General features: G+C 40.9%; 1 protein-coding gene across 1 annotated transcript in view; it reads right to left on the reverse strand.

The window, feature by feature from the left end:
- LOC142017927 (putative ATP-dependent DNA helicase HFM1) overlaps window positions 1-27851 on the reverse strand; it is a 97276-nt gene that overhangs the window by 62277 nt on the left and 7148 nt on the right. Inside the window, exons 4-14 of the mRNA XM_075003283.1 lie at window positions 23143-23190; window positions 21720-21790; window positions 13534-13666; window positions 10836-10987; window positions 10361-10438; window positions 10054-10215; window positions 9255-9455; window positions 9081-9169; window positions 7891-7934; window positions 7712-7813; window positions 5050-5195 (exon numbers count right to left, since the gene is read on the reverse strand). Coding sequence (XP_074859384.1) covers window positions 5050-5195; window positions 7712-7813; window positions 7891-7934; window positions 9081-9169; window positions 9255-9455; window positions 10054-10215; window positions 10361-10438; window positions 10836-10987; window positions 13534-13666; window positions 21720-21790; window positions 23143-23190 — 1226 coding nt within the window. The remainder of the gene's footprint in view (window positions 1-5049; window positions 5196-7711; window positions 7814-7890; window positions 7935-9080; window positions 9170-9254; window positions 9456-10053; window positions 10216-10360; window positions 10439-10835; window positions 10988-13533; window positions 13667-21719; window positions 21791-23142; window positions 23191-27851) is intronic.

Genomic DNA, 27851 nt, shown 5'->3' on the forward strand with positions numbered 1-27851 from the left:
AAAGGCGGTGGTCTCAGCAATGGCGCTGGAGGAGATATGGGACATTGAAATGACAGTATTGTAGAAGAACACGGCAACAGGCTGAGGAGAGAATGTCAGAATCGGTGAATGAGGTGATGGGCTACAGTGCTGAGTCTTGGCCTGCACCTTTTTTGGTTCCCTCCAGGAGTCGGTGCCCATTAGCATGGTCTGCGGTGCTGGATAAACTGGTGCAGGTAGCTCTGGTTGCGTAGTGGGTGCTGAGACCGTCAGTGTCACTGGCTCAGGTGCCGCCACTGCCGAGGTCACAGTATTGAGCTGCTGGTACTTCTGATGCCAATCAATCTTTGTGTGTCAGCACCGGTGAGCTCTGTGAACCCATCTGTTCGGGGCAGGATTCTTGCATCGGCACCAGTGGAACCAGTTTCTTAGACTTAGGTCGCTTGTCCTCCTTAGTTAGTGAGGAATCTTGGCTCTCAGCACAACTCATCTGGTCACCAGAAGAAATGGGCAAAGATTGAGTCAGACATAATTCCTTTTTCTTATGGCCTTCTGGGGAGACCAATGAGGCCACTCAGCATTTCTGCCATGCCTTCAGGTGTTGACTGGTCTGTGGTATCAGGCTGGAGAGGTTTTTCAAAGAGAATCATTCTCAGACTCATCTGTCTTGTCTAGCTTGCGCTGTAAGTTTAGAGCGATGTGGGCACTTGTGAGGCACATGAGACTCTCCTAAACAGCATATACATTAAGAGTGGCCATCTGAGGCCTGCACTGCCTCCAGACAAGAGTCACACTTTTCAAAACCTGATGCAGGCATTTCAACAGAACAATGGAGCTGTTAACAGCTTAGCTCTTGGAATTGCAAACAAGGCGGTAACACAACTACTAAACATACTAGCTACTACAGAATCGGTTATACAACTTTTTTTTTTTTTTTTTTTTTTTTTACTATAACTATTAAACTACTACTATTAGAAAACTTGTTAAGAACTATGGACAATAAGTAACAGATCAAAAATTGCTTTTCAGACGTGCTGTTGAGGAGTGCAGGAGAAATCCATCTGCAGGCAAGGGCGGTTGAGAGGAACTGGCTCAGACCAGATTGTGCACATGTAGGGAATGTGGCAGAAGGAATGCAGTGCTGCTGAAGGCTGGGAGGAATGAGTCTCCCAGAGGTCATCTGCATGAGAATGCAAAAGGTGTGCATGTGTGATACCTTTTCAGGCAAGGCCTAATGGGCAGCAAGTAAGCCATGAGATTTGGTCTATTGTAAACATGTAGTTGTAAAATCACAATTTAAGCTGACACTTAAGGTGGGAGTTGTGAGATCTCACCAATGCTCTGGGTTGTTGTGGGGGACAGGGCAGTCGCCTTAGCTGTGTAAGACATTGATTACACAGGGCTCCCTGGTTTAAAGCATTGTGAGAGAGAAGGGGAGGGGTATGGGTTGAGCCAGCTTGCTGAGTGCCTTGGCCCTGCCTATGCCTTGGCCATATAGCTATAAGCCTGGCTTGACTAACCCTCCCCACCTGTTAAAAGATAGAGCTGGATACTAGGGTGTTTGTGAAACCCCACACTAGAGATACCAAGAGCTGAAATCACAGAGTGGCAGCTGAGGCCACACAGAGCTGAAATCACTGGGTTCTGCCTTAGGGCAGTCCCAAGCAGTGGGGTTAGGACTGGCGGACAACAGCAGGACCAGCGGGCGGCCGGTAGGAGCGGCAGCGGTAGAGGACGGCGACCAGCGGCCGGCCGGTAGGAGCGGCGGCGGCGGTAGAGGACGGCGACCGGCCGGTAGGAGCGGCGGCGGCGGTAGACGATGGCGACCGGCGGCCGGCCGGTAGGAGCGGCAGCGGCGGTAGACGATGGCGACTGGCGGACAGCTGGTGACAGCAAGGGGAGGCTACAGACAAGTGGACAGCTAGTTTTGCCCTGGTGATGTATCTGTGGGCTTTGAGTTTGGGACTGCACCGCAGAGGGTACACCCTGTAACTGTGTGTGTGTGGACAAGGGCCAAGAGCCCCAGCAAGAGACTGGGTTCTACTGCATATGGGGATGGTATCTGGGTAAAAGGGGTTTTGTCTCTTCTGTGCTGAGATATACTGCATCTGTCGCTGTAACCTTGGGGTAGGTTACGGTCATTAAACAAGCCATTTCTATCTCTGACTCTGTGCTTGCGAGGGGGGGGAGAACCGCCTTACAGGCACCCAGCACGGGGGTGAAATTGTCCCAGGCCACTGGGTGGGGGCTCGAGCCGGTTGATTGTATCCTTGATAGGAAAACCCCACAAGAGTTGAACCCGGCCCTTCTGGCACGCATCTGGCGTTAACAGAAGGGTTACACACATGACCAGAAGCACGTGAAGGGCCCAATGTACTTCTGCACATGCATGATCCAAGTGGCAACTGCTTTGCAAATCTCCTATCTGTGGCGCCAGTGCTGGTGCAACACCTGATATGGAGCACCCATGGGGACCAACTCAAAGAAGAACCCACACAGTTCTGGAATGGCCATTGAATTGTCTGCCACTGCCCCATGGACCACACTGTGGATGGGATGGCTTGCCTTGGGCCCACGGCAGGAGAGTACCAAAGGGAGCGACACAGGAGGTTCCTGTGAGACACATATAACTCAACCTCCAACTTTGTCTCCAAAGGCTCTCCCCTTGAAGACAAGTTAGGAGCAGTGCTGATCTGTGCCAATGGGTAGTACTGAGAGGAAGGAGATCATGGATAGGCCATCATGGCCAGTTTCTCTTTAGAAGGCATGTGAGGCCTTAGTTCCACTGAGGTCATTCCTGCTGGGGCCGTGCTGTCAGCTCCTGCATCGCTGGAGATGTTACTGGCAGTGAGAGTGTATCTACATCTGCATCAGACATCTCTGATATTGGCAGTACTGACCACACAGAGACGCACCATTGGCCCCTCTTGCAGTAGTGAATCCACTGGTGCCAGATTCAACCATACCTGCTCCAGGGTTGGAGTTAATGGCATTGCATAGTCACTGGAGCTTCAGTGCATCCCAATGCAGGTCACAATCCAATAAAGTCTCCCTGTCCCACTGACCTGTAGGACACGGGTGGACCTCTACCAGTCTTCTTGTTCTTCCTCAGCACTACTAAGGCCAAGGTTCTCTTACAAGAGCACTCTTCTTCAGTATTAGGGATGATGCCAAAGCTCCAGAGAAATGAAAGAAGCATCTTTTCTCAGTGCTTGTAGCAGGTTCACACACAGAGACCACTCAGCTTTGGGCCTCTTTTGTACCCATAAACCAGTAAGAGACCTTCTTCTTGTACAAGCTACTGTGCCCTTTACTGTCTCTGTCAGTTCCCACCACCTTCTATATTACAGAGGTTTAGCACAGTCAGCTTAGGGACTGTTAGCTCCAGCAGCTAGTTGGGGAGCACAGCCTCCCACTCCCTGGCTCCCCATATTCTTCTCCTGCTACTGTATTCCTGCCAGGCTTATGCAGCCCTGTGGCTAACAAGGCCTGCAGCTGTTTCCCATTTAACTCTCAGGTTTGGGTTTACTCAGTCAGCTCCAGTTACCCTTTGTGCTGCAGAGCCCTGGCTCATTCTTCTCAGCCAGCAGTGTGTCACAGTGCCATTGATGAAGAGCTGCACTGAAGATCTTGAAGAGTAGCTGAGGTATTCCTAACTGAAGGTGAAGTATCTGGTGCAAAATCTGAGTTGTTTGGCACTGATGGAGTCTTAGGGCCATTTCCATTAGGATAAATCTCAGTCTGATGTCTCTAATTTTTTTGGTATGGGGCCTCAAGTCTTTACAGATTTTACAATGCTCTAGTTGATGAGCTTTCCCAGGCACTTAAGGCAACCGGCAAGTGTCACTCAGAGAAACAGGCTTGTGGCATGAAGCACAAAGCTTAACACCTGAAGACTGGGACATGCCCCAGCACCAGGAAGAGACCATCTCCACTAATCTATCTATTTATATATTTAACAACAAACTTTCTAAAAATGGGAGATAACTGTAAACAATGTAGGGTTGAAAAAGTCCATTGAGACTGTATTTGCAAATTGCAAGGACAAGATAGTTTTAGGAACTTTCATGGGCAGTAAGAAGGAACGGAAGGGGCTGTGGGCTAGCAGGACCCTTTACACTGGCACTAGGGGCATGCAACTTTAGGGGGCAGCAGAGCTGATCCGATAGATATCAATGCTGTGGCAAGCACACACCTACCTGCCCTGGAATGGAAATGAGCAATTACTCAAGCCATTTCTACAAAGGCCACTTTCTTTCCTTCCAAAAATTTTTGGGAAGAAGGGGCCTCTGGAAGAAGGACTTCCTTCCGGAAGCGCCCCCGGCAGCCACGCTTCTACATGGCGTTTTGGAGTCCAGAAGAACAGAAGGAAGTGGCCTATGTAGAAATGGCCTCAAAGAAGAACTTCAGATTGCAGCCTTTCAAATTTCCGTACCAGAGACTTGCTTAAGATAAGCAAAAGAGGCTGCCACAGCTCTAGTAGAATGAGATCATACTCCCACAGGTACAAGAATTTCAGCTAATGTGTAGAAGTCAACTATACATTATTTAATCAATTTAGAAACATCTCAGGCAGTAATTTTCAAATTTTTTCATTTACAGATCCCTTAAAACTTTCTAACAGAGATGTGGATCCTTTTGGAAATATTAAGTCCGAAAAAAACACAAAACACAATCTGGATAGTTTTCAAAATCCAATTCTGTTTGAAAATATGTTAGAGCTCCATGACGTCTCAGGTTGAATGACAACTACTGTACACACTATTTCAAATGAAGCTGCATAATTGATTTATATAAAAGATACTGTAACATTTGCCATTTTATTCAATTTTCCATTCCTTATGTTATCTAACATCCTGTTTGCTTTCTGGACTACAGTTGCATATAGTTTTCTACAATGTCATCCAATTATCTTTCTTCAGTATTATTTTAACTCAATAATTCACTTACAAATTTCTAAAAACAAAATGCTTAAATTGTTGGTAATTTTAATTTATTATCAAGTGTGTATGGTAGCTTTCACTAATCCAGATTTAGAAAGCATCAATATAAAATACACAGCCAACTTACCTGAGGCCTCCCGGCTCTCCCAATCATTTGCAGAATATCAGTTTCACTGTACTCTTGAAACATTCCTCCAACATAGTGCATTGTAGATTTTATAACTACCAGGTGTGCAGGTAAATTTACTCCCATAGCTAAAGTACTAGTAGTAACTAAATCAGATTAAAGCATATTGTTTTAATAATTAATAGCATTCTGTATACTAGCAACATTTTGAATAAAGCAGCAAATACATGACCCAATCCTGTGATGTGTTAAGCACTCTCAACTCTATTGAAGACAATGGAAGGAAAGGGCACTGAGCAGCTCATAGGACTGGCCCAAAATCAACATACACGTTCATATATAGTATTTCAGTGTTTCTGATCATGATTTCTATATTATCAAATGTTCCCTTAAAAACTAAATACACTCAACGTATTTGTATTTAAATGTTTGTTAACATTTACGGGTAAACCAAGGTCCAATTTTCCATTCTGAATATGTCAAAATGCACACTGAAGTAATTTCTAATCATTCAAAGTAAGCAGCTCAGGAATCATTTGATCATGCCGACGACTTCATTCTTTTTTGTAATGACTGGCATACTTACAGACAATTTCTGGGTCTTTTAATTTACCTTTAAAATGATATGCACATCTATAGTATTAAAATAGTAATTGTTCATGAACCACTGATGTCAGAATCCAATCCCACAAGGTTCATAATAGCAGTGGTACATTAACCACTAAACAAACAGAGCCAGTGCCCAGGGACCCCAGCCAATTGGGAGTCCCCATATCACGACCCTCTCTGCCTGCCCAGCTCTCCTGATGGGGAGTGGTGTCAGGATGTGGGTCCACTAAACCAGATGTGCCTGTCACAGAGTAAAAAAAGACCTCATGCCTCAACCTTGCTTTTCAGCCAGAGTGCTGGGGAGAAGTCCTAAGCTCTGACCCCATTACCTGGCAGGAGTGCAGGGGACAAGGAATGTAGGGGGAAGGGTTGGGGAGGGGATCCCACCTGCTCTGGCCTGAGGCCCCATAAAACCTTAATTCACCAGGCTCCAACCCTACACATGGCAGTCTTCTGGCAACAGCCTCCTTCAGATCCATGAAGCTCACTGCTACAGGCTGGCCCTACTTATGCCAGCAGGAGTAGCAAGAAGTCAACTGAACAATGGGGCTCCGTCCCATTTTCTCATACTTCCCAGTGCTTATCACCTACTTCTGCTTCCCTGACATGAAGTTACAGGAGAGGAGCAGGTTGGATATTAGGAAAACTACTTCACCAGGAGAGTGGTGAACACTGGAATGCATTGCGTAGAGAGGTGGTAGAATCTCTATCCCTAGAGGATTTTGAGTCCCGACTTGACAAAATCCTGTCTGGGGTGACTTAGTTGGGGTTGGTACTGCTTGAAGCAGGTGGCTGGACTCAATGACCTCCTGAGGTCCCTTCCGCCCCTATGATTCTGTGATTCTATGATATCCTGGAATTCTGACCTGCCTGACCTGACCCAACTGTTGGTTCCTGACTCCAGTTTGTCTCTTGCTCCTGACACTCTGGGGACTTCCCTAGAAGACACAGCTACGCTCGATTCACATGTTAAGGATGGATGTCAATGAAAAGGGATCACAGAAATCACTATAGCCATGTTCAGTAAACAAGGATCAGGGTGAAGTTGGAGACCAGAGATCAGAAGGTGAAGTGAAGTGTGGAATTGTGACAGACCAGAGGTCTGTGTGGTTCCCCAGATAACTTTGTGGAACATCTGCCTGGATAAAATAGTATGTTGGGCCAATCAATCAGAGAGCTACAGAGTAATCTTAATTTGGGTCCTCTGGAAGGTACTTTTTGCATATCTGTTCTCCACAACGTCCCCTGGATGTGGCTCTCAAACCAGCACTGGGAGAATGTTAGCTGTCCCATGATCCTCAGATCTGCGTTCTAGTCCATGGATCCTTAGATCTAGTATTTTGACCCAAACTGACCCTAGATCCCTACTAGTGGTAATGATTTCTATTTTGTCTCCTGACTCTGAACTGCCAGTATCCCAAATCAACAGATTCTTGACTCTTGTTTTGTAAATTAAGACTTTAGGCTGCAGCTGTCTGGCCATGGAACACATCGCTTTAGCAGCAAACACAAAAGAGAGATCAGAAGGTAACAAGAAGTTTATTGGTTTACCTGAAGAATTTGGTCATACTTAGATAATACTTTTCACATTAAACTCATTTTCTCTAAGAAAAGTAACATAATATCATTAAAACGAAAGAGCTGGTGTTCCATTTTCAATTAATATTCTTCTTCAATGAAGAAGTAATTTTCTGACTAGAATTTATTTTTGAAGGGAAAAAAAGCTGAAGTTAATGGGAGCTATGAATGCAAGAGGAATGAAGGATCAAACCCTGTACTACAGGCCCAAGCATGCGAATAATAATCACATGAGTATTAGAACTGTTAATACTGGAGTAGCACTTAAAATACCCACATGCTTTTTGAAGCAAACTGACCTACTCACATGCAGGCTGCCGTAACCATATATGCCATCATCCTAGACTTTATGAGTCATGCCAAAATAAGTGAAAGAATCGTAACATTTAACTTTTTCCAAATACAAACGCCCTCACTATATTTAAAGAAGAGAAAATATAGCAACTATGATTTTCAAAAGTTTAAGTTTACTTACAAAGTACTGGTAAGTCTCCCATGGTAAATGCTCCTTCAATTATTTTTCTATCAGATAGCTCCATACCAGCATGATGATATGCCACACCACACATTAAAAGATCTGAAAAAATATTACATTCATTGACTTTACCACTATTCATCAAGCAATCATCCAGAAATTAGCACTGTTGTATTTACCTCTCACTTTGGTATCTTTAACTGAATTTGCACAATTTTGTAATCTACATAAAAAGAGACAAAAGCAATAAGTATTTTCTAAACCAAATGTACATTATTTTTACTAAATTATACATTACAGGAAATCATACTGATGTATTTTAAAAAGAAGAATTCTGCAAAATAAAAAAATTTTCATGTATGGAAAACCTTGGCTGCGTCTACATGTGCACGCTACTTCGAAGTAGCGGCAGTAACTTCGAAATAGCGCCCGTCACGGCTACACGTGTTGGGCGCTATTTCGAAGTTGAAATCGACGTTAGGCGGCGAGACGTCGAAGTCGCTAACCCCATGAGCGGATGGGAATAGCGCCCTACTTCGACGTTCAACATCGAAGTAGGGACGTGTAGACGATCCGCGTCCCGCAACATCGAAATAGCGGGGTCCTCCATGGCGGCCATCAGCTGGGGGGTTGAGAGATACTCTCTCTCCAGCCCTTGCGGGGCTCTGTGGTCACCGTGGGCAGCAGCCCTTAGCCCAGGGCTTCTGGCTGCTGCTGCTGCAGCTGGGGGTCCGTGCTGCATATACAGGGTCTGCAACTAGTTGTTGGCTCTGTGTATCTTGCACTGTTTAATGAAAGTGTGTCTGGGAGGGGCCCTTTAAGGGAGCGACTTGCTGTTGAGTCCGCCCTGTGACCCTGTCTGCAGCTGTGCCTGGCTCCCTTATTTCGATGTGTGCTACTTTGGTGTGTAGACGTTCCCTCGCTGTGCCTATTTCGATGTTGGGCTGAGCAACGTCGAAGTTGAACATCGACGTTGCCAGCCCTGGAGGACGTGTAGACGTTATTCATCGAAATAGCCTATTTCGATGTCGCAACATCGAAATAAGCTATTTCGAAGTTGGGTGCACGTGTAGACGTAGCCCTTATTATCAAGAAAGTAGTGATAGATTGTTCTCTTGGGCTTCAATTGTAGCAAGGAAGATTTAGCTTAGACATTAGAAAAAAAAAATTCCTAACTGTAAGAATAGTTTAGCACTGAACTAAGTTATCTAAGGATGTGGAATCTGTGACTGGAAGTTTTTAGAAACAGGTTAGACAAATATTTATCAAGGATAGTCTAGCCTTAGTGCGAGGCACTGGACTTCAAGAAGACCTACTGAAATCCCTAGCAGCTCTACATTTCTATGGTTAGCAAAAAAAATAAAGATACCTTTGTTTCTGTTCCACAGTCATAATAAATTTAGCATTTTTTGCAAGAACTGAAGCAGCCTGCTGTACTCCTTTTCTTGTGACACAAAACTATAAATAAGAAAATACCTTTCTGTATGAAGTGTACTACAAAAAGTCCCAAGAATTTCAAAAGCATTAAGAGAATAACATATACCACAAGCGTTGGTTTTTGTTCAGAATATGTCTGTATAACGCTAGCTATTTTGTAGTTAAGAGTTAAGTCAAATTTGAATTCTGTTTGGTTGCTACTGCAGGGAAATCCAAGAACTATTTTCCGAAGCTTCACAGGTCGATGGCTTTCATCTATTTTCAGACATACAGCAGGTCTCTCATCATCTGAAAGCCATTCTGCAATCTTTAAAGAACAAGGAAACATTTTAAAACGATGCTTGAAAACAATGCCTCTGATATTATACATGCTCTGTCCAAACTACAGTATATACATAATCATAAACTGTCAAGGCAACTACGTTTACTGCCCCACATGCCGTACTATACTGACCAAAAGAGTTTACACTTCAAATCCTTTTTGCCAAGTCTAAATTAATTAATATACTTGAAGATAATTCCTTCACTAATGTGCAGTCCAAGGTCTGTTCCAAATTATACCAGTACTACTGAAATCAAAATCTGTCCCCAGGCTTTTGTGACTTGTGTTTGCATCCTTAACATTTTCGAAGTGTATTGATTTTTGGTTGATATTTCCATATTGTTCGGGACAAATGTTTTAATCTGTGTGTTTCAAGAAAGCAGCCTAAAGCACACAGCCTAGAAATGACAACTTTATTTTAAAACTCATGACAAGCTAATTTTTCGGCTTTAAATCACTTTTCTATAAGTTTCTCAAATGAAGTTTGTCAGGATTCTCAAACGAAGTGAATACTTCAAAGAACCTCTGCTTGTACAAATGATCTTGAACAAAAATATTTAATTAAAAATAATTAAACTCTTACATCCTCAGCATTTGGGATTGTTGCAGAAACAGCCACAAATCTCATGGAAGGAAGTGGATCAGGATTCCCTGAGACACGTGAAAGGGAAGACTTTACAGTCTTCATCCGACTGACTACAACCTCAAGTGTTGCACCACGGCTTTCATCTTTCACAACATGCACCTATTAAAGTAATTAAAGATATCTGTGAAACAACATTGCTTTTTTACATTCTAACCTGCAAATATGTTAAAATAAGTTTATAATATTGTCTGCGCTTGAAAATAAAAAAAAAATTAGCAAGTACAGCAGACTATAAAAACACTACCTCATCAATGAGAAACAGTCGTACCAGTTGGACTATAGAGTTGTCTCTCCATTTTCTAGTCATGCTATCCCACTTCTCCTGTGGGGAGAGAGGGAGGGAGGCTGAAGAAATTATGAAAAACAGATTCCAGGGGTAGTAACATGGACTTAATCATGACCATATTCTTAAGATAAAAAAATCAGTAAACTTCTGATAAACTAATGCTACATATTTTTCACTTGTCACATCATTTTAACACTAATTAATGTTTATGTAGTACTAAAAGTATGCATGACAGTTTACAGGCAAATAAACAGACTTTAAACTTATCTTGAAAATTTCCAGTCTCTTTCCTGTTCTAAAACAAGGGGAAATCCTGGAAGCATACACACAGCTAGTACACTTCTTGCAGCTAATTATACCTACAATAAATCTTTCTTTAGTTTTTTTGTTTAAAAATAGTAAAAACAAAAAGCAAGTTATATATGAAACCTACTGGTGTGGTCATAATAATGTGAGCGTGTTGTATTTCAAATAAATCATCCATCACTGTATCTCCTGTCAGCTCTTTACAGCTCAGCCCAATAGGTCCAAATTTATCTTTCCAATCACCAAAACGCTGACTGCACAGAGCTTTTATTGGAGCCACTAAAATTATACAAAATTGAGAGATTACACTGAGAAAAATAAATTATTTTAAAACAAAACATCAACAGTTTTGATGTATGAGTTCTAGCAAAAATTTCTTGAGATAAAACCAGAAGAACTTAATTAAAATTTATCAATTGAGTTAACGATGACATTGCTCCCTTCTCTCAAGACCAATTCTGATCTCTGGGCTATAGTTCTTCTCTGCCCACAAAGAGAGACAAAAGTCTTCAACATTCCTCTGTAACCCATCTCTCTAAACCAAAGGGCTGACTGCCATCTCATAATCTTTGGTTGTTTTCTGACTCCCATCGGAGAACAAACACCCAGCTGGCAGGGGCAGACTCTCACACAAACACAATAAAACACAGAAAAAGCACTCCTACCAGCCACATATAGCTTATTATACAAAGACCACTCATTTCTCTGTGACACTCTTTAATACATACATACATAGGAAGAGCCTTCATAACACAAAACATGATCCACAAACTGAAGTTAGTGTCAGTTTCCTGTAGAATCCCATCTAGACTCATTTTAGAGCTATTTCTAATAATGGAGGTATAAGAAATCAAGCCTTGAAGTCATGATCAGGCACAAAGTCAAACAATAAGGCTTCTGCAACACAATATAAGAAAGAGGCACCTAATGATACCTATTTAGCTCTGTTCTTTAAACAACAAGGGATGAAGGGAACAAGTCAAATCAGTCTAGGCAGAGGAGGACGTAAAGCCTCCTGACCAGAACAACATACCTTAATGCCTCTCTCCGATAACACTCGATGTTGAGCAACTGCCTAGCAAGGTTCTTTCTGCTAACTGAAAGTCCTTTCATTTGCAAAAATTTAGTTCAGTCCTACTTTTCTGTAGTCCCACAAAATTAAAAACATTGCTAACCTTATTTTGGTTATCTCTGCATTTAACACAAACATAGCAGGTGTTGGTTCACAAATTAAGTTAATTACAATAAGCAAAATACCACTTCATCTGCTGAAAAGCTAACAAATCTAAGCAAACTGTATGTACATAGATACATACAGTTAGCTGTAAGGGATGCATGCCTTCAAACCCTTTTTTCACCTACAATTTTTCCAGAAAATGCCAACATAACCCATGTCTGCCATAGGTGGTGACTCATTCTAACTTATCAAAAGTGATGTCGCTGATTCCCTACACTGACATACAAATAACAGATACAAGCCTATAGGGATTGTTTGCCCACAGAAAATAATACTGCACCTCTGGACCTTTAACTACTGAAAGAAGAAATGATCTATCAATGACATTGAAGCAAGCATCATACAGTTTGTCCTACTGCGACTGTTTTAGGTAGTCAGGGTCCAGTTTGAAAACAGCAACCAACGGTATATATCAACTGGCAAGGCAGGGAAGGAGCGTCAGTGAGCACAATTTCCTGATTCAGTGATCAGCACGTCAGTAGTCTGCATTGCTAGGAAATCACTATAATTGAATTCCAGTTAAGCCACAAGCAAACAAATCTAGGAAAATCTTGGGTTATCAGTAACAATTCTGAGGGGCAGCTGCTCCATCTTATACACGTCTAGGGGGTGGGAAATGGAAGACAAGGAGACACTGGTGATTCCCTGGTCCTCAGGCACCCTCAGATAACATCAAGGCGAACAACTATCCCACGGCTCTTATGCCCCGATCCTCTCTTTTCACTCATGCCATGGCACAGAACACAGAAAAACTCTCTCTACCAGCACAGAACTTCCTTCTCCACAGGCTGTGTCCAAGTAGTTTAATTCCACTTTTCACAGACTGTGACAGTCACAGGTATTCTGAAAAAGAACAGTATCATAACTCTAAACCTCAAGTGTTCTGCCTCCATCTACTGTCAGCGAAGACCCTTAATACCCACATCCAAAAAGTACTAAATTTATGGTAATGCAGTGTTGTTGCAGGCTTGTTGGGACCAGGATATTAGAAAAAGAAGATGGGTGGACTCATCTTCTTTTATTGGACCAATTTGTACTGGTGACAGAGACCAACTTTCAAGCTGACACAGAGTTCTTAAATCTGAAAAAGAGCTCTCTGTAAGATGGAAAGCATGTCTCTTTAACTAACACAAACCGGTACAATAAAAGATATTACCTCACCCAACAAAGCTAGTCACTTTGTAAATGCAAAGCTCACCATCTGAAATAAGACTACCAAATATGCTGAACTCTGCCAAGCTGGTTGTGGCTTTAAAAATGTGGACTCTTCAAGGTGAGGAAAAAATCACCAGTCTCATTTGAACTACGTAAAGATACAAATTCCTTTCTCCAAAAAGAAAAGCAGAATTAGAGTTGACGTGTCACAGCCTCCAAATACGATAATTAGATTAACTATTAAATGCCTCTTTTGCCCTGTTGACTAGATAAGAAGAAATGGATAATGGGCCTCAATTAGTTGTCATCACATATTTAAGTTCAACATTATTAAAGGCAAGAAATAAGTGTATATAAAATGTAAAAATTGAAACAATGTTCTATTATTGCTACTAGCTAATAATTAATTGTTTAAAGTTAGCATAATACTCACTATAGACAATTTTAATATTTATCCAAGGCATTGGCACTTCCACTAGTAATCTAGTAATAGCTAATTCAAACATTACAGTTTTTCCAGAACCAGTTGGAGCACAAATCACAATATTCCTATCAGTGTAAAGAATCTAGGAAAGAATTAGAAAGCAATAAATACGATGAAGCCATTCAAATGTATCTAATCACACATTCTGACAGAACCATGAAAGAACTACATAGGATGTATTATTATTATATATAGAGAGAAAACCCAGTTTTTCTAAAGATTAGATACACAGCATTAGATGAGAATTTTAACTTTAAATAACGGCTAAAGAAACTCTCCTCCTATGCCTGTCGGCCACTGAAATATTTATTAAAGCGGTACCATATACACTAAACTCTTCCCTGTCCAGCAGCCTCGGGACCGGGAGGTTGCCAGATATTCAAGTACTCTGGATAATAGAGAGGTATACCTAGCAACACATAACACTAAAGAAAAATAAGATTAGATATTACGAAACAAACAAAAATGTATGCAGAGCACTTTATTTACCAACAACATGAGTACTGTACACTGTAAACTTATACTGTATTTGCTGCGTTTATTTGTATTTACTTTCACTATACTGCATTTATGGAAAATGCAACTAAAATTCACTTATGTGTAAAATGCTGGTTATTTGAGAGTTCCGGATGATAGAATACTGAATACAAAAGAGTTTACTGTACCTCTAACTATGATGTGATGATGCTCTGTTGTCACAAAAGGAGAAATGCCAGTCTCTAGACCAGGATTCAGCAAACTTTCCGAGGTGGAGTGCCAAAATATGACATTTTGACCTCTATGTATGGCCCAAGTGCTGATGATACTTTATAAAGTCCTGTCTGCATGGGGGAAGCAGGGAGGGCTGATGGTAATTGTGTCGCCATGCCACTCTTGGCACCCGTGCCAGGGGTTGCTGACCCCTGCTCTATACTTACATGAAAGTTGAACAAATGAACCACCGTCAATGTCCAAATATTTGCAAAGAAAAACTCATTGTAAAATTGTATTCATTTTGCTGTTAAAATTTTTCAAAGACATTCCTGTGGTCACCTTTACATAATTTCTGTATAAATTAACATCAATACTGATAAAATGATCCCTTTAACAGAATTGTGTGTTTAAAGCAACTTTCACGGATAAAATACAGTAAACCCCCAAAATGCATGAGTTTGAGTAGTGCTTAACTTGCAGCCGTCTGCCCGCCTGGCTCCCCCAGGCTTGGAGAAACCACACAGCTGCTGCTGTCTGTCCAGCATGGCTTCTTCCACCTGGGGGAAGCTGGGCAGACTTCCACCAGTGAAGGGCAGCTGGGAGCCAGGCTGCTACCTGATCCCCAGTACCCTTCCACTCACTGGAGCCAGGAAACTGACCAGGGCTGGTGCCCTCATCAGTTTCCTGGCTCCCCTGCATTAGGCAGGAAATTAGACTAATGCAGTGGTTACCAGAATGCAATCCCTATGTAAGTCGGGAGTCTACTGTATTATTAAAAAAAAAAAAAAAAAAGGGTGAACATACTTCCATATTTAGACATATTCATTTAAAATATTAAAAGATAATTAATTTTTTGCTGCTAAAAATGAATGTTGGAAAACTTGCTTGCTAGTTTGAAGTTAGGATGTTGTACACTTTGTTTCTTAGACCTACCTCATTACATTCACCAGAAACACTTGTATTCCTACATCCTCCCGCACAAGCTCCCTGCATGCCCACCTCCCATCATCCTCTACTTTAAGGATATGCTGAACTTCTCCACAATCACCTTATTGTACCAGCCTCTTGTGTTCCACTCATCTTTTTTCTGCCAGAGGGAATACATGCCCTGCATCCCTCACTATGAACACTGTGTGCACGCTCATTCCCCCACATTGGCCTCCCACCAGGGATTCTGTTGGCCTGCTTTTCTCCCACCACGGGCTATTCTTTGGTTGAACGTAATATTTTTATAATATTATAACTTATAAATATATGAGGCTAAGTAAACTACATTATTTTATAATTAAGTCTTTTCATCATTAAAAGTTCTAAGCCAAATCCATGAACTTCATAAATAGAGAGGGTTGTGAAGTAACTCAGGTTCTTTGAGATGTGAGTCCCTGCAAGTGTTCCACTTCCAGCCGCAACGCATCCCAATGCCATTGATCGGAGATTTTCAGTAGCAATGCTTGGTCAGAACATGCATGTGCAGGGAGCTGTCTTGCAGATCACTAGAGTCTCATCCAGCATGAACACTGACCCCCTTCATAACCTTCCCTACCACAGACTCCTTGTATGAAGCTCCAAAGCAGAGAAAAGAAGGTGAATAGTGGAGCACCCACAGAAGGACACAACCCAAGGAACCTCAGCTCCTGCACAAGACAAGCAACCCTCTCTTCTGCTTCAAGTGCTCCTCCTGTGGGTGCGCCACTTCAGTGACTAGAGCGGTGGCCCTTATGATTTAGGGAGGACTTTGGAATTATATTCATGATGGAGCTAAGAATCATTAGACCTAGTATGGTATCAACTTGTGTGTCTTGTGTAATTGCATAGTATTTAAAGAATGCATATTCTGAGACCCATTTAGCAACTCTGCAGATATCTGAGGTTGGTACATTGTTCAGGAAAACTATGGATGCTTCAGTAGAATGGGATCTTCTTTGGTGACTGTCTCATTGATAACATAAGCAAATGCAGCTCAAGATCCTCTTAGATAATCTCTGTGTGGATATAGCAGAACCCTGAGACCATTCTGGTTTTGATATGAAGAATCTAGGGGATTTGCAGAAAATCTTTGTTCTACCCAAGTAAAACGCTATTGCTCTGGCATTTACAGTGTGTAACATGGAAGGGTGATGCTATTTTGGTCAGAAATTTTGGATGAGGTCAGAATGTGATCTTGTCTTTAAAGAATACAGTATATGCTGGATTTGTCATTGTTTGTACCTATCCCACATGCTGATGTTGCAGACATAAAAGAGATCAAAAATGTCACCTTCATTAACAGATGCTTCAAGGAACAAGTGGCCAGGAGTTCAAAGGTATTTTTACTTATGCACTCAAGAACTAGGTTTAGCTCCCAAGTGGGTATCGTTTGAAGTACTCCTGGGTAGAGATTCTGTATGCTAGTGAGAAATCACTCTGTGGTTAGGTATGCTAATACTGAGAAACCCATCAATTTTCTGAGGGAAAGTGCTGATTGCTGCAAGATGTACCTTAATACAGCTTGTGGAAAATCTGGTGTTCGTTAGCTATCATAGGTATTGTAGCACTCCACATAAAGTATGTTTTCTACTTTTTTAGGTAAATATTGTGTGTGGATGTATGCCTACTGTTCAATAACATATCTGACTTGTTTCAAACAATTTGTGTTACTGGAACCATGACAGAGAAACACTTTCAGATGGAGTTTCTCTAGGTTTGGATGCAGGATCCTTCCATTGGCTTGTGAGAGGAGATCTGAAGAGGAGTGAGTTAGTAACAGCAACAGCTATTATCACTGCAAGAAGAGCGAAGAGGACCAGGACGAGTCAGAAGGCATTAAAAGCCTGAGTGTAAGTCTGCTTTCTCTATTTTACTTAGGGTCGGCATAGGTGTTCTTGTAAATTAAGTTGGATGCTTACAGCTTTGAGTGTTTCACGTCACCCATTCTGCGACTGCCAAGCTAGCACTTGCAGAATGTTCGAGTGTAGTAAATGTTTTTGTACTGTAATTTCATAGCTTTCTCTCTTATGCGTACTTATAAAAGCCCTGTATGTTCCATCAATATTGTAGCATTGTGACACAGTTCTATTGTTATGTCTGAAAAATCTCTATGTATCATGTATATTATACATTGTATAGTAACCATATATAGCCTATATCTGCTTTTACTATACCATACTATTTATGCACTTTTTGGGTTACTTTGTTACACTGTCTAATGCACGTAAAATCGGACAGTGTGTCAATATTATAACACTGAAACAGCTATACAACAAATGTATGAACAACCTACTTTAACTGTATGATCTCTAACTACACTAATACTGTGTTTTACAATTCATGATATACTGTATTACTTTCTCTTCCTCCATTCAACTATCCTGTAATTGTCCCAGTCCCCATTCCAGCACTAGGACTGCTGTGCCTAATGTTACCATCCTGAACTTCTGGAAGGAGGTGAGCTTGTTGAGATTTCCTAAATCTGTATGGATCACCATCCTCCATTTTTCTTTTGAATCAGAAAATAGAGGGAATAGAAACCCTTCTTTCCGTATTATGTAGATACTGGTTTCATGGCACCTAGTTAAAGATTATTTACTTCCTCCCACAAGAGGTGCTTATGAGAAGCATCCCTGAAGAGATGGTGAGGTACAAAGGTAAGAATCTCGCAGAGGACTCACTTCCTCTTTTCTTTCCAGGATGGAGCCCTATTCTTCATCAGTTCTGGCCTGGTAAGAGATCCTTTTGAGGGGCTCTTGGTGACCCATTTCTGGGCTCAGTGGTAATGATTTCTCCATTACATCTTGATCATCTTGAGAAGTAGATTCCAGTCACTCTGGGCTCTCACGCTCAGACCCTGTGTATACATGAGCCCCTTCCTTTCGAAAGGGGCATGTTAATGAGCGGGTTCAAAAGATGATTCCTAACATCAGATACGCAGAAGGGCTTTCGAAAACTGGGGGGGGGTCCTTTTCGAAGGTCCCGTCTCCACAGGTGGCACACGATTCGAAAAGCTGCACTTTTGAATTGCCACAGCTGCCATTATGCTAATTAAGCGATGCATATTCATTGCAGTGCCTCATTAGCATCTTTGAACCCGCTCATTAACATGCCCCTTTCAAAAGGAAGGGGCTCGTGTAGACCCAGCCAGATTGTTATCTGAATACACTTTGAAAGTATGCAAGATTAACCGAGACATCCCATACGCTGTGAGAAACCATCTGATTTTGGCATTGCATCATGGCAGGAGATGCATCTTTTAAAGCCTAGGGAACCGGGAATGCTTCAGACAGTGCTCCAAAATAGAGCAACGAAACAGGAAAAAAATTAAATGATTAACTGAACTATTATGAAATATAAACTACCTTGTTTAAGATATCTATTTTTTCTTTTATTCAATCTGCAGGGGAAGATGTTGACACACTACCCTGACCTCTGTCTTCAGGAGAATGGCTGAGAAAGAACTGAAGAGATCGCAAGCTACAGAAGACTCCAATGATACCATGAGACTATTTCTGCACGTGACCAAACACTGCTACCAAAATCTCCAGTTAGTAGAGCTGGCACGCACAGACATCTTAAGTAAAGCACCCACAGGGAGAGCACTCAAAGAAGAAATAGTGGTTTTTATGCATTGTTCTACTGACTTCAATTTTCAATGGCAGAACTGTATGCTGAATAATGGCAGAGTATGGCCACAAGCAAATCTGATTTTCATGAAAGTTATAAGCAAAAAATGGTGCAATGTAGCTCGTTAGACTCAGACTTAATCAAGAAGGGTTTCTTACTGATAAATAGTGCATCTAACTGGTATGGGTAAAACAGACATGCACTTCAAAAACAAAAAAAAACAAGGTAATGAAATTGCAAATGTAAAAACATAAGTCAAGCACATGATTTTATAGGTTCACCCATTAAGTCCCCAGAGGGTTTAAACGTTAGAGTTTTACCCATGCAAAGGCAACTCAACATTTTTATAGGGAAGCTGATAACTAACGGGTATGAAGTTTGCATAGCCATTCCCTATAGCCCCAAAGTATCTTAAAGTGCAGGTTGAACCTCTCTACTTCGGCACTCTTGGGACCTTAGAGAAACACTAAGATTGAAACCTCCTTTCAATCCTTTGTATTTATTCAGGACCAGGCTGAAAGCAACAAATTTCTTATGGGTAGTGTATTGTTACAACCTGTTCCCCTGCTTCTGGGGTGGTGGGGCAGGGGGAAGAGGTGTTGCAATAAAACAGTGCATGTAAGAAATTTAAGTGCTGGTGGAGGCCGGGAGGGTTCAGGGCAGAGGGATAGGGTGGAAGGGTGTGGAGGCAGGGGGTTACAGTTGGGACACTGTTCACGCTCAGATTTTTCACCCATAAGTGGAGTGAGTTTTGTCTTGTGCATCAATACTGAGGTCACATGTGCTTGTTCAGATGCATGCTACCCCGGTACTGCACCCATCAGATACTAATGGAGGCATTTTTAAAGGAGGCACACACTCACTCCCAGAGGGAAAAAAGCAGTCGAGTAGCACTTTAAAGACTACCAAAATCATTTATTAGGTGAAGAGGTTTCATGGGACAGACCCGCTTCTTCAGATCACAGCCATACCAGAACAGACTCAATATATTAAGCACAGAGGTCCAAAAATTGTTATCAAGGTTGACAAATCAGAAGAGCAGAGGGGCGGCAGGAGGGGGTGTGGGGTGGGGAAGTCGAGAGTTAGATAAAACAAAGTATGTTAAAAGAGATGAATGTTTCAAGTTCAGAGAGTTCATTTTTAATCATCTTTTGTTTATTGCAAAGGATTTTGATCAAGTGGTTCCGCAATTTCTTAGACAGTGTGTGGAATACCCCCAGATGGAATGAGAGAGCCCTGCTACACACACACAGAAGGAAGGAGAGAGGTCCCCTCTCACACCTCCCAGAGTGAAGGGGAAAGCCCAGCTACCTCAACACACCCCCCAGAGGGGAGAGCTCAGCCCCCACTTCTGAGGAAAGGTGAGACCCCAGACCGCCCCACACACAGAGGGAAGGTGAGACCCCAGCCCCCACCACACACACACAGGGGAGGGGAGAACCCAGCCACACACATATACCAACCCAGAGCTTAGAGAGCTTAGCCGCACCCCCCCCGCCCGCCACCTCTAGAGGGAACAGGAGAGCCTAGCCCCGCCACACACAAACATCCCCAGAGGGAATGGGAGAGCCCAGCCCTCTTCTACCCCCCACCCGAAGTGAAAAGCCCAGCTACTCCCCTAGCCATGCACACACCCAGAGGGAACAGAGCCCATTTCCCCACCTCAGAGGGAAGGAGAGAGCCCAGCCCCCCCCCGATCAAAGGGGAGGGCCCAGCCCCCTGACACCCAAAGGGTTGTGGAGAGCCCAGCCCCATCCCCACCCTCAAACAGAGAGAAGGGGAGAGCCCAGACACACACAAACACAGGGAAGGGGAGAACCTAACCCCCCCCTCCACACACACAGAGGGAAGGGGAAAGCCCACACACCTACAGGGAAGGGGAGAGCACGCACACACACACACACTCCCCAAAGGGGAGAGCCCAGCCACCCACCCAGCGTGAATGTGGGGAGCCCCAAACCTGCTGCACATATACATGCACTGCCACTCTGCCAGCTTGGGTGGGGGCCTGAGAGCTGACTGCCGTCAGCCCTGCTGCTTCTGTCTTCACCCCCAACTTCCAAGGCCTCCAGGCCTCCTCCTACCTTGCCCTGGGGCCAAGTGTGGCTGTAACTCCTACTACTCCCACATACCAAAACCTGAAATGACACCTTTGAATAACAGCACAGAACAGAGAGCCAGGACTGGTGGCTATAAACAAACTTTATGGGACTGTTGGAAAGTGGGCCACACCCTCGATAAGTGGATATCCAGCTAACTAAAATCATGCTGGACAACAGATATTGCCAGACCAGAAAGTGCTGTGCTAGAGAGGTTCAACCTGTATATGGTTACAATGGTTGCTGAATTGGGACCTAAACCTCTAATACATGCTTCCCTGCTCATTTTAACCTCAAGACTGCAACACCTGTAGTGTCCTTCTGTGCCAGAAGGACAGTTGCTTCAATGTAGGGCTTTGAGGTTTAGAGCCTAAAAACAGGGAAAACTGAAAATTTGCAAGACTCCCTAAACAAAGGAAAATCCTAGATACAGGATACAAAAGTCTTTTTGAAAAGGCTGTCTACTACTGATTTCCCAAAATTTATTTTTCCAAATTTGCTAATATTACATTAATCCATATGTAAAGCTGCTATACTAATCACAATTTACCTTAATATTCTATTAAAAATAGATAAAAATGTAATTCTGGGTATTTTTCTAGATGAACTACATTATTATTCTGCTTACCTGCTCCTGAAACATGTACTGCTGCAATACTCAAACTGATAATAAGATAGAGTCAGTAACAATTGTAAATAAAAGGGCGTGTTAATGTACTTAACATATTTAACATATTCCTTACTTACATCATCCAAAGCCTTGGACTGTATGTAGTTAAAATATGGGAATTCCTTGAAAATATTTCTAAACTGAGAAGCTTGATATCATATTAAAACCATTCAGTTAAGAATATAAAATGCACTTTTCTTTTAACTGAAAATAATAGATGTTTTATTAAAATCTACATAAAGAATTTGCACTGATGTAAACATGTCAGGTAGTTCCAAAAATGAAACTCGAATGATTTCACAGTTTCAGTTCAATTCCTCAAGGACAGGAGTCCATTTTATAAAATCTCAAGATAACTAACTTTTAGAAACAGATTGGGAATCTTAGAACAGACTAAGAACTAAATGAAAATGAAAGAAACTGCAGAGCTAATACTTCTGAAGAAGGACATTCTCATTTATGCCGCAAAACACATATAACAGGGTGAAGTGGAACATTTTTTTAAAAAACTAAGCTTGCAAACCCTCTACTTCAATTTTAAAAAACACATGAACAAGAATGAACATCATTTTGCTTTTCTTATTCTGTATATTTAACTTTATGCTTCTTTACATTTCTCCACAAAAGAGATATGTGCACACTTTTTTTTTGAAAAAGCCTCAAACTAACAGCAATTCAACTCTGATGAGTGTATACAGCAGTGGTACTGTTATTACATTATTGAAAACAACAAAAATAGCAGGCTTAGTTTTTCCAATATTGTTTTTATTCTGAGAACTAGTTGAAGGAAAACACCAAAGAAAATGAAACTTCGTCAATATATAAAAATAATCACAGATGGAGTAAAGAAGAGTATATAGTGCTAATTGCATGTTTAGGAAATAAGGGACAACATTTAAAAAAAATGGGTACCTATGGTCATGTAACAACCTGTTTGTGAAAAAACTCCAAATCCAGTAGCTTTCATTTACATCGTTAGGGCCACTGAGAGATCAATCAGTGCTTTTGAAGTCTGGCTGCTTAGCTGTCTAAATGGGGATTTGAGCAGCCTAATTTTAAGCACTCATTTTTGAAAATGTTTAGTCTTGAAATGTGTTACCGGAGATTCGAAAACAAATATTAAAAAACCAACGAGGGCAAAAATGAAACACCTATATGCTATTTCTCTTCATCTTTATTTGAAATTTCATATTTGAATTAGGCAAATAATTTTATACTGATATTTTAAATGTATCATTTTTATAAACAAGCATGAGTACACGAGCCAAGAAAAAATTTGCTCAGGCAATGAATGATTATCATTCCATTGACCATACTTCAGTATGTTTTAGAGGTACCAAGCATAAAGAATAATTTACCCTTTGATTCCCAACAAAAATCTGGGAATCGAAAGTAATACTGTAAAAATCATATGTTTCCATAGACACAGAGAACCCAAACACAGTGTTTTAAATTATATTTTAAATGTGATCTAGTTAATTACAGTAAGTGAAAGGATACGGATTTCTGTAACAGCTCTTAAATAACCCAAATCTTTTTTCATAGTTCCTAGAGAAACAAAAACAGATTTATAAAATTTGACTTTGTTTTCTACCAATAATCTCTAAAAATTATTTTCCTAGATCTTTTATATATATCTTCTGGAGAATTGCAGTCTTGTAACTGGGCACTAGGAGATATGGGAGGTTTTACCTGCTGGAAGAGTGAAGTCATGGGCTTGTCACTAGAGTTACGGCTACACTACAGAGATATTTCAAAATAACTTCCACTATTTTGAAATAACTTTGCTAGTGCTTAGACTATGCATAAACTATTTTGAAAAAAAAATCAAAATAGCGCGCATTATTTCAAAATTGGTAACCCTCAGTGCAGGAGGAATAAAACTTATTTTGAAATTGTTATTTGGAAATAGGTGCTATGAAGACACAGAATAGTACCATTTCAAAATAAGCCATAATAGGCTCCAATGGCACTATTTCAAAATAGAGTTACGTATCCAGAAATGCTATTTCAAAATTGCTGGCTGCTATTTTGAAATAACCTATTCCGAAATACCTCAATCAGGAATAATGCTGCTACGTAGACATAGCCTGTTATTTCTTTTGTGCATTTTATAGGTTTTCCTTTTCATTTGCAGACTTTTAAAAATATCCCTGATACAAACACACTAGGTTTATTTATTTATTTTCTTAGGTTTCTTCTACATAAGGACTTAACTAGTGTTTTTATTATGTCTTGAGTATTGGGCTCTTCTGAAGCTTCAACCCTCCTACATCCTTTCCCCTATACTTTTTCTGTCGAAGCGTAATCTGTTCATGGGCCCTAACACATATATCTGACCTTTATTCTTCAGTGCTAAACCCTGCCCAGTTTTACTGGAGGTTAAATGTGCAGGTCCCAGGATTAAGAGCACACTTTCTTTAAGCTATACTTTCCTTCATAGTATTAAGATGCAGAAAGAGCTTCAGAGCCACACAAATTACAATAAAATTGAGTTGTACATTAAGATGTACTATACCTTTCTGTCTTGTGAACATGCATTTGCACCAGTACTAAGATTAAAAATATAGGTACATTAGGGTCTCAAAGTACGTGAACCAAGTGTATGCGACCGCGCTATTACATGGCTGACCCCCCAATTCACACTTATGCTCATGATTCGTACTTATGTGCTATGCATGGGGTGAGAAGCAAGTGTACAGTAATCACCCCCAACATCTGTCACTAGTATTACTTGGCAAGCAAGTCTACTCACACAGCATCTTCCTTCTCATATAAGAAAAGCAAGACAACTACCACCCAGCATTTTTTGCCCCACATAAGAAACCAGTCCACACAACTAGCGTGTTTTGTACGTATTTATCATGTCATACTTTTATCAGCTAAACACTTTAGATAGTTAGATAGTTCATCCTGTTGAGATTATTGCTGAAAGGGCTGCCTAAATAAATTACATAAGGATATCACATGCTAGTGCGTGAGCTTATGGACTCTTGGACTATGCATCTTCCTTCTCTCCAATCCTCTCATTCCGTGAACGTCTCCCTCTTACGCTTGTTTAAAGTTTTTCTTTATCAGTGAATTTTACTGCAACCATGGGCCCTAAGAGGAAAATTAGTTGTGGAGCTAGTTGTGTTGAAAACTAGAAGAAGATGAACGCTCATACCGTGAGAACTTTTGAAGAAAAAGTCAAGATTGAGGACACATTAAGAAATGGCGCATTGAACTGTGAGGTTGAGTGGCGGTTCAACATGAACAAATGTTCCGTGTGTTCTATTAAAATCTGTGAAAGGGAAATATGCATAGCAGTGGAAGAAAGTGCACCAGCAACAGCCAAACTGATCCATGTGTGGGATAAAATTCTTATAAAGACTGAGAAGGCCTTAAATTTATGGCTAGAAGACATGAATAAAAAGCGTGTGTCATGTGATGGAAGGGTGTTACAGGAAAAAGCTCTCTCTTTGTATGAGCACTTCAAGAAATCCATGGGTGGTCAAGGATCTACAGTATGCGTGAAAACATTTTCAGCAAGTAAAGGGTGGCTGGCAAGATTCAAAACCCAATACTCGCTGATAACAAACATTTAACAGGGGAATCAGCATCTGCCGACCATGCTGCAGCTCAAAAACACCCAGCAGAACTAAAGAAGTAGATCCACGAGAAGGGATATAGGCCAGAACAAGTGTTTACTGCAGATGAGACCAGACTTTTCTGGAACAAAATGCCCAGTAGAACCTACATTTCAAAGCCAAGAAGCAGGCACCTGGGTTTAAGACAGCAAAGGACAGTTATACTCCTATTTTGTGGTAATGATGCTGGGCATATGATCAAGCCTGAGATACTGTATTGCTCTGCGAACCCCAGAGTATTGAAAGCAAAGAATAAAAGCCTCTTCCCTGTATTTTGGCAGTCCAACAAGAAGGCATGAGCAATGGCACAGATATTTTTGGACTGGTTCCACAAGTGTTTTGTCCCTGAAGCGGAAAAATATCTGACTGCAAAGAGAATGGAATTCAAGGTGCTGCTCATCATAGATAATGCTCCTGGGCATCCCGAGTCTCTACAATTTGTGTACCCCAATGTGGAAGTTGTATTCCTATGAACACATACATGGTCTATAAGACTTTCTGAAGTCTTATCGTAGTATACAATAGTCTTCTGTGGGGAGACCCCAATTTATGCAAATTCAAACTTACACGGAGCTACCAGGAACCAAACCCTCATGTACTCTGAGACCTTACTGTACTATATAAATGGAAGAGCCTATCATGAAAGACCACAACATACAGAAGCATCTGGTGAAATATTTAAAGTTTCTTTGAAATAGGCATGAACTCTACATCCATCTGGTTTTCTTAAAAGGCGTATACAATAAGTACAGATAATAACTGATGCATTTCTATTTTGCCACAGTGAGGTGTGCATTTTGCAAGTCAATGTCTCTAAAATAGTAATTTAACATTGAAGTACTATATTATGTTGTTTGTCCATTACAGAAGTATCAGAATGTCAAATTCAAACTCTTTACTGAGTACACTAAGGAACTGTTTAAAATACCACTTCACTGTCATCATGTATGTTTGTCTGTCAAGCACCCGGTAGTGTTGTTGTCACTGTAGAGTTCCTCGTAACTGAGCCCTCGTGTCTTCTGTGGTTTAGGAATACCTTATTAACCTCTTTTTCCTGATTGGGTGGTCCACACCCAACCTATACCATTGGCTCGTTACTTCGTCTTACTCAAATATTTTAACTTTTATTGTACATATCCTGAATTCATCTTCATCTGAGAGAGTGAATATACATTATTAATACATATATCACATCAAAAGGGTAGTAAATATAGTTTCTGAAATATTACAAAGAATAATTATAATTACCTTCCATAGCAAAAGTCTTTGAAGCATCACGAAATGACTGCATTTTAACTTCTTCATCTTTGGAAGGGGGAAAAAATCTTTTATACTAATTTCTGAACACTGAAGTATCTACATACTAAGATTATTTTTCCATAAGTCTTTTTCATCTCTTTTGTATTTTAATTGTTTTACAATAGATATCAACTTCCTTCATCACAGTGGAAATAGCCTTGTATTCTATATTTGCACATATATAATCGGTTGTTTTAAATACGTGACAAAAGTTTCAAAAGATTTCATATATTTATTGCACTTTTTCCTAATAGCTATTAAAACACTTCTTGATAATATATTGTTTTGTTTGTACAACTGCAAATACTAGGAAATAAAATCTGCTTTTCTCTTCATGAGCACGTCTAAGTTTGCTTGATTCAACTGCAATTCACCTACCTACTAAGGAGTTCTCTTTTCTAGGGAGATTTTTAAGAACTCAGTCACTATGGAAAGGCTTTTAATTCACGCTCCCACCCTTCCACGCAAAAGAAATATTCAGTCGTAATGGTAGATTGCCACTTACAGCACAAGTGAAAGTGAAATTGAAAGATCTGAGCACTGGAACTAGCTAGACAGAGAATTGTTTTTGTGTGTGACCTCAACTCACCAGCTACAATGATGATGCATGGATGGCTGTTCTTCGTAGTCTACCAGCTGGTTTTTGATTTCACACCATAATACACAAGTTAATGCTATATATACCTACGGGTTTTTGCAGCCATCGATTTCCTTAAAATAACAAAATCAACTCTATGCTTAACTTTCTTGTAGAACAGTGAGCTCAAGGCAAATTTAATTAAGGTACTAAAATATTGCCAGGAGGAAATATCTGCTTTTAATTACATGAAAAAGAATAATAGGATTAGTGCCTGGAGCTCTATTAAGTACTTTTATTTCAAGGATCAAAAACTCAACCTTTGACAAATACGTCTAAACTAATAATATGAGTCTGATAGTTGATGCATTATGATAATTGACTAGAAACCTACACTTTTTTCAATGTTGAGCTGGTACTTTCATCATCACCATCTTCTTGAAAGTTAATTAATATTTTATTTTCTGAAATATTTTTACTGTTGACAAGCCCTGATTTCATTTTTCATCTTAGCTGCGGTCAGAACAGGGAAAAGAGGAAATCAGTTGCAGATTTCCATGCTGCAAATATGTATCGCCTTCTCCTAAACTTAATCTAAATACTTCTTGCTTGTTAGAGGTCATGTCAAAATGAACAGTTACTGATAATTTATCATTTAGTTCTTCAACAGCCTTCCTAAAAAGTAGCATACATTTCTGGCTCTA

The sequence above is a fragment of the Carettochelys insculpta genome, chromosome 9 (genome assembly GCF_033958435.1).
Source record: "Carettochelys insculpta isolate YL-2023 chromosome 9, ASM3395843v1, whole genome shotgun sequence".
NCBI lineage: Eukaryota > Metazoa > Chordata > Testudines > Carettochelyidae > Carettochelys > Carettochelys insculpta.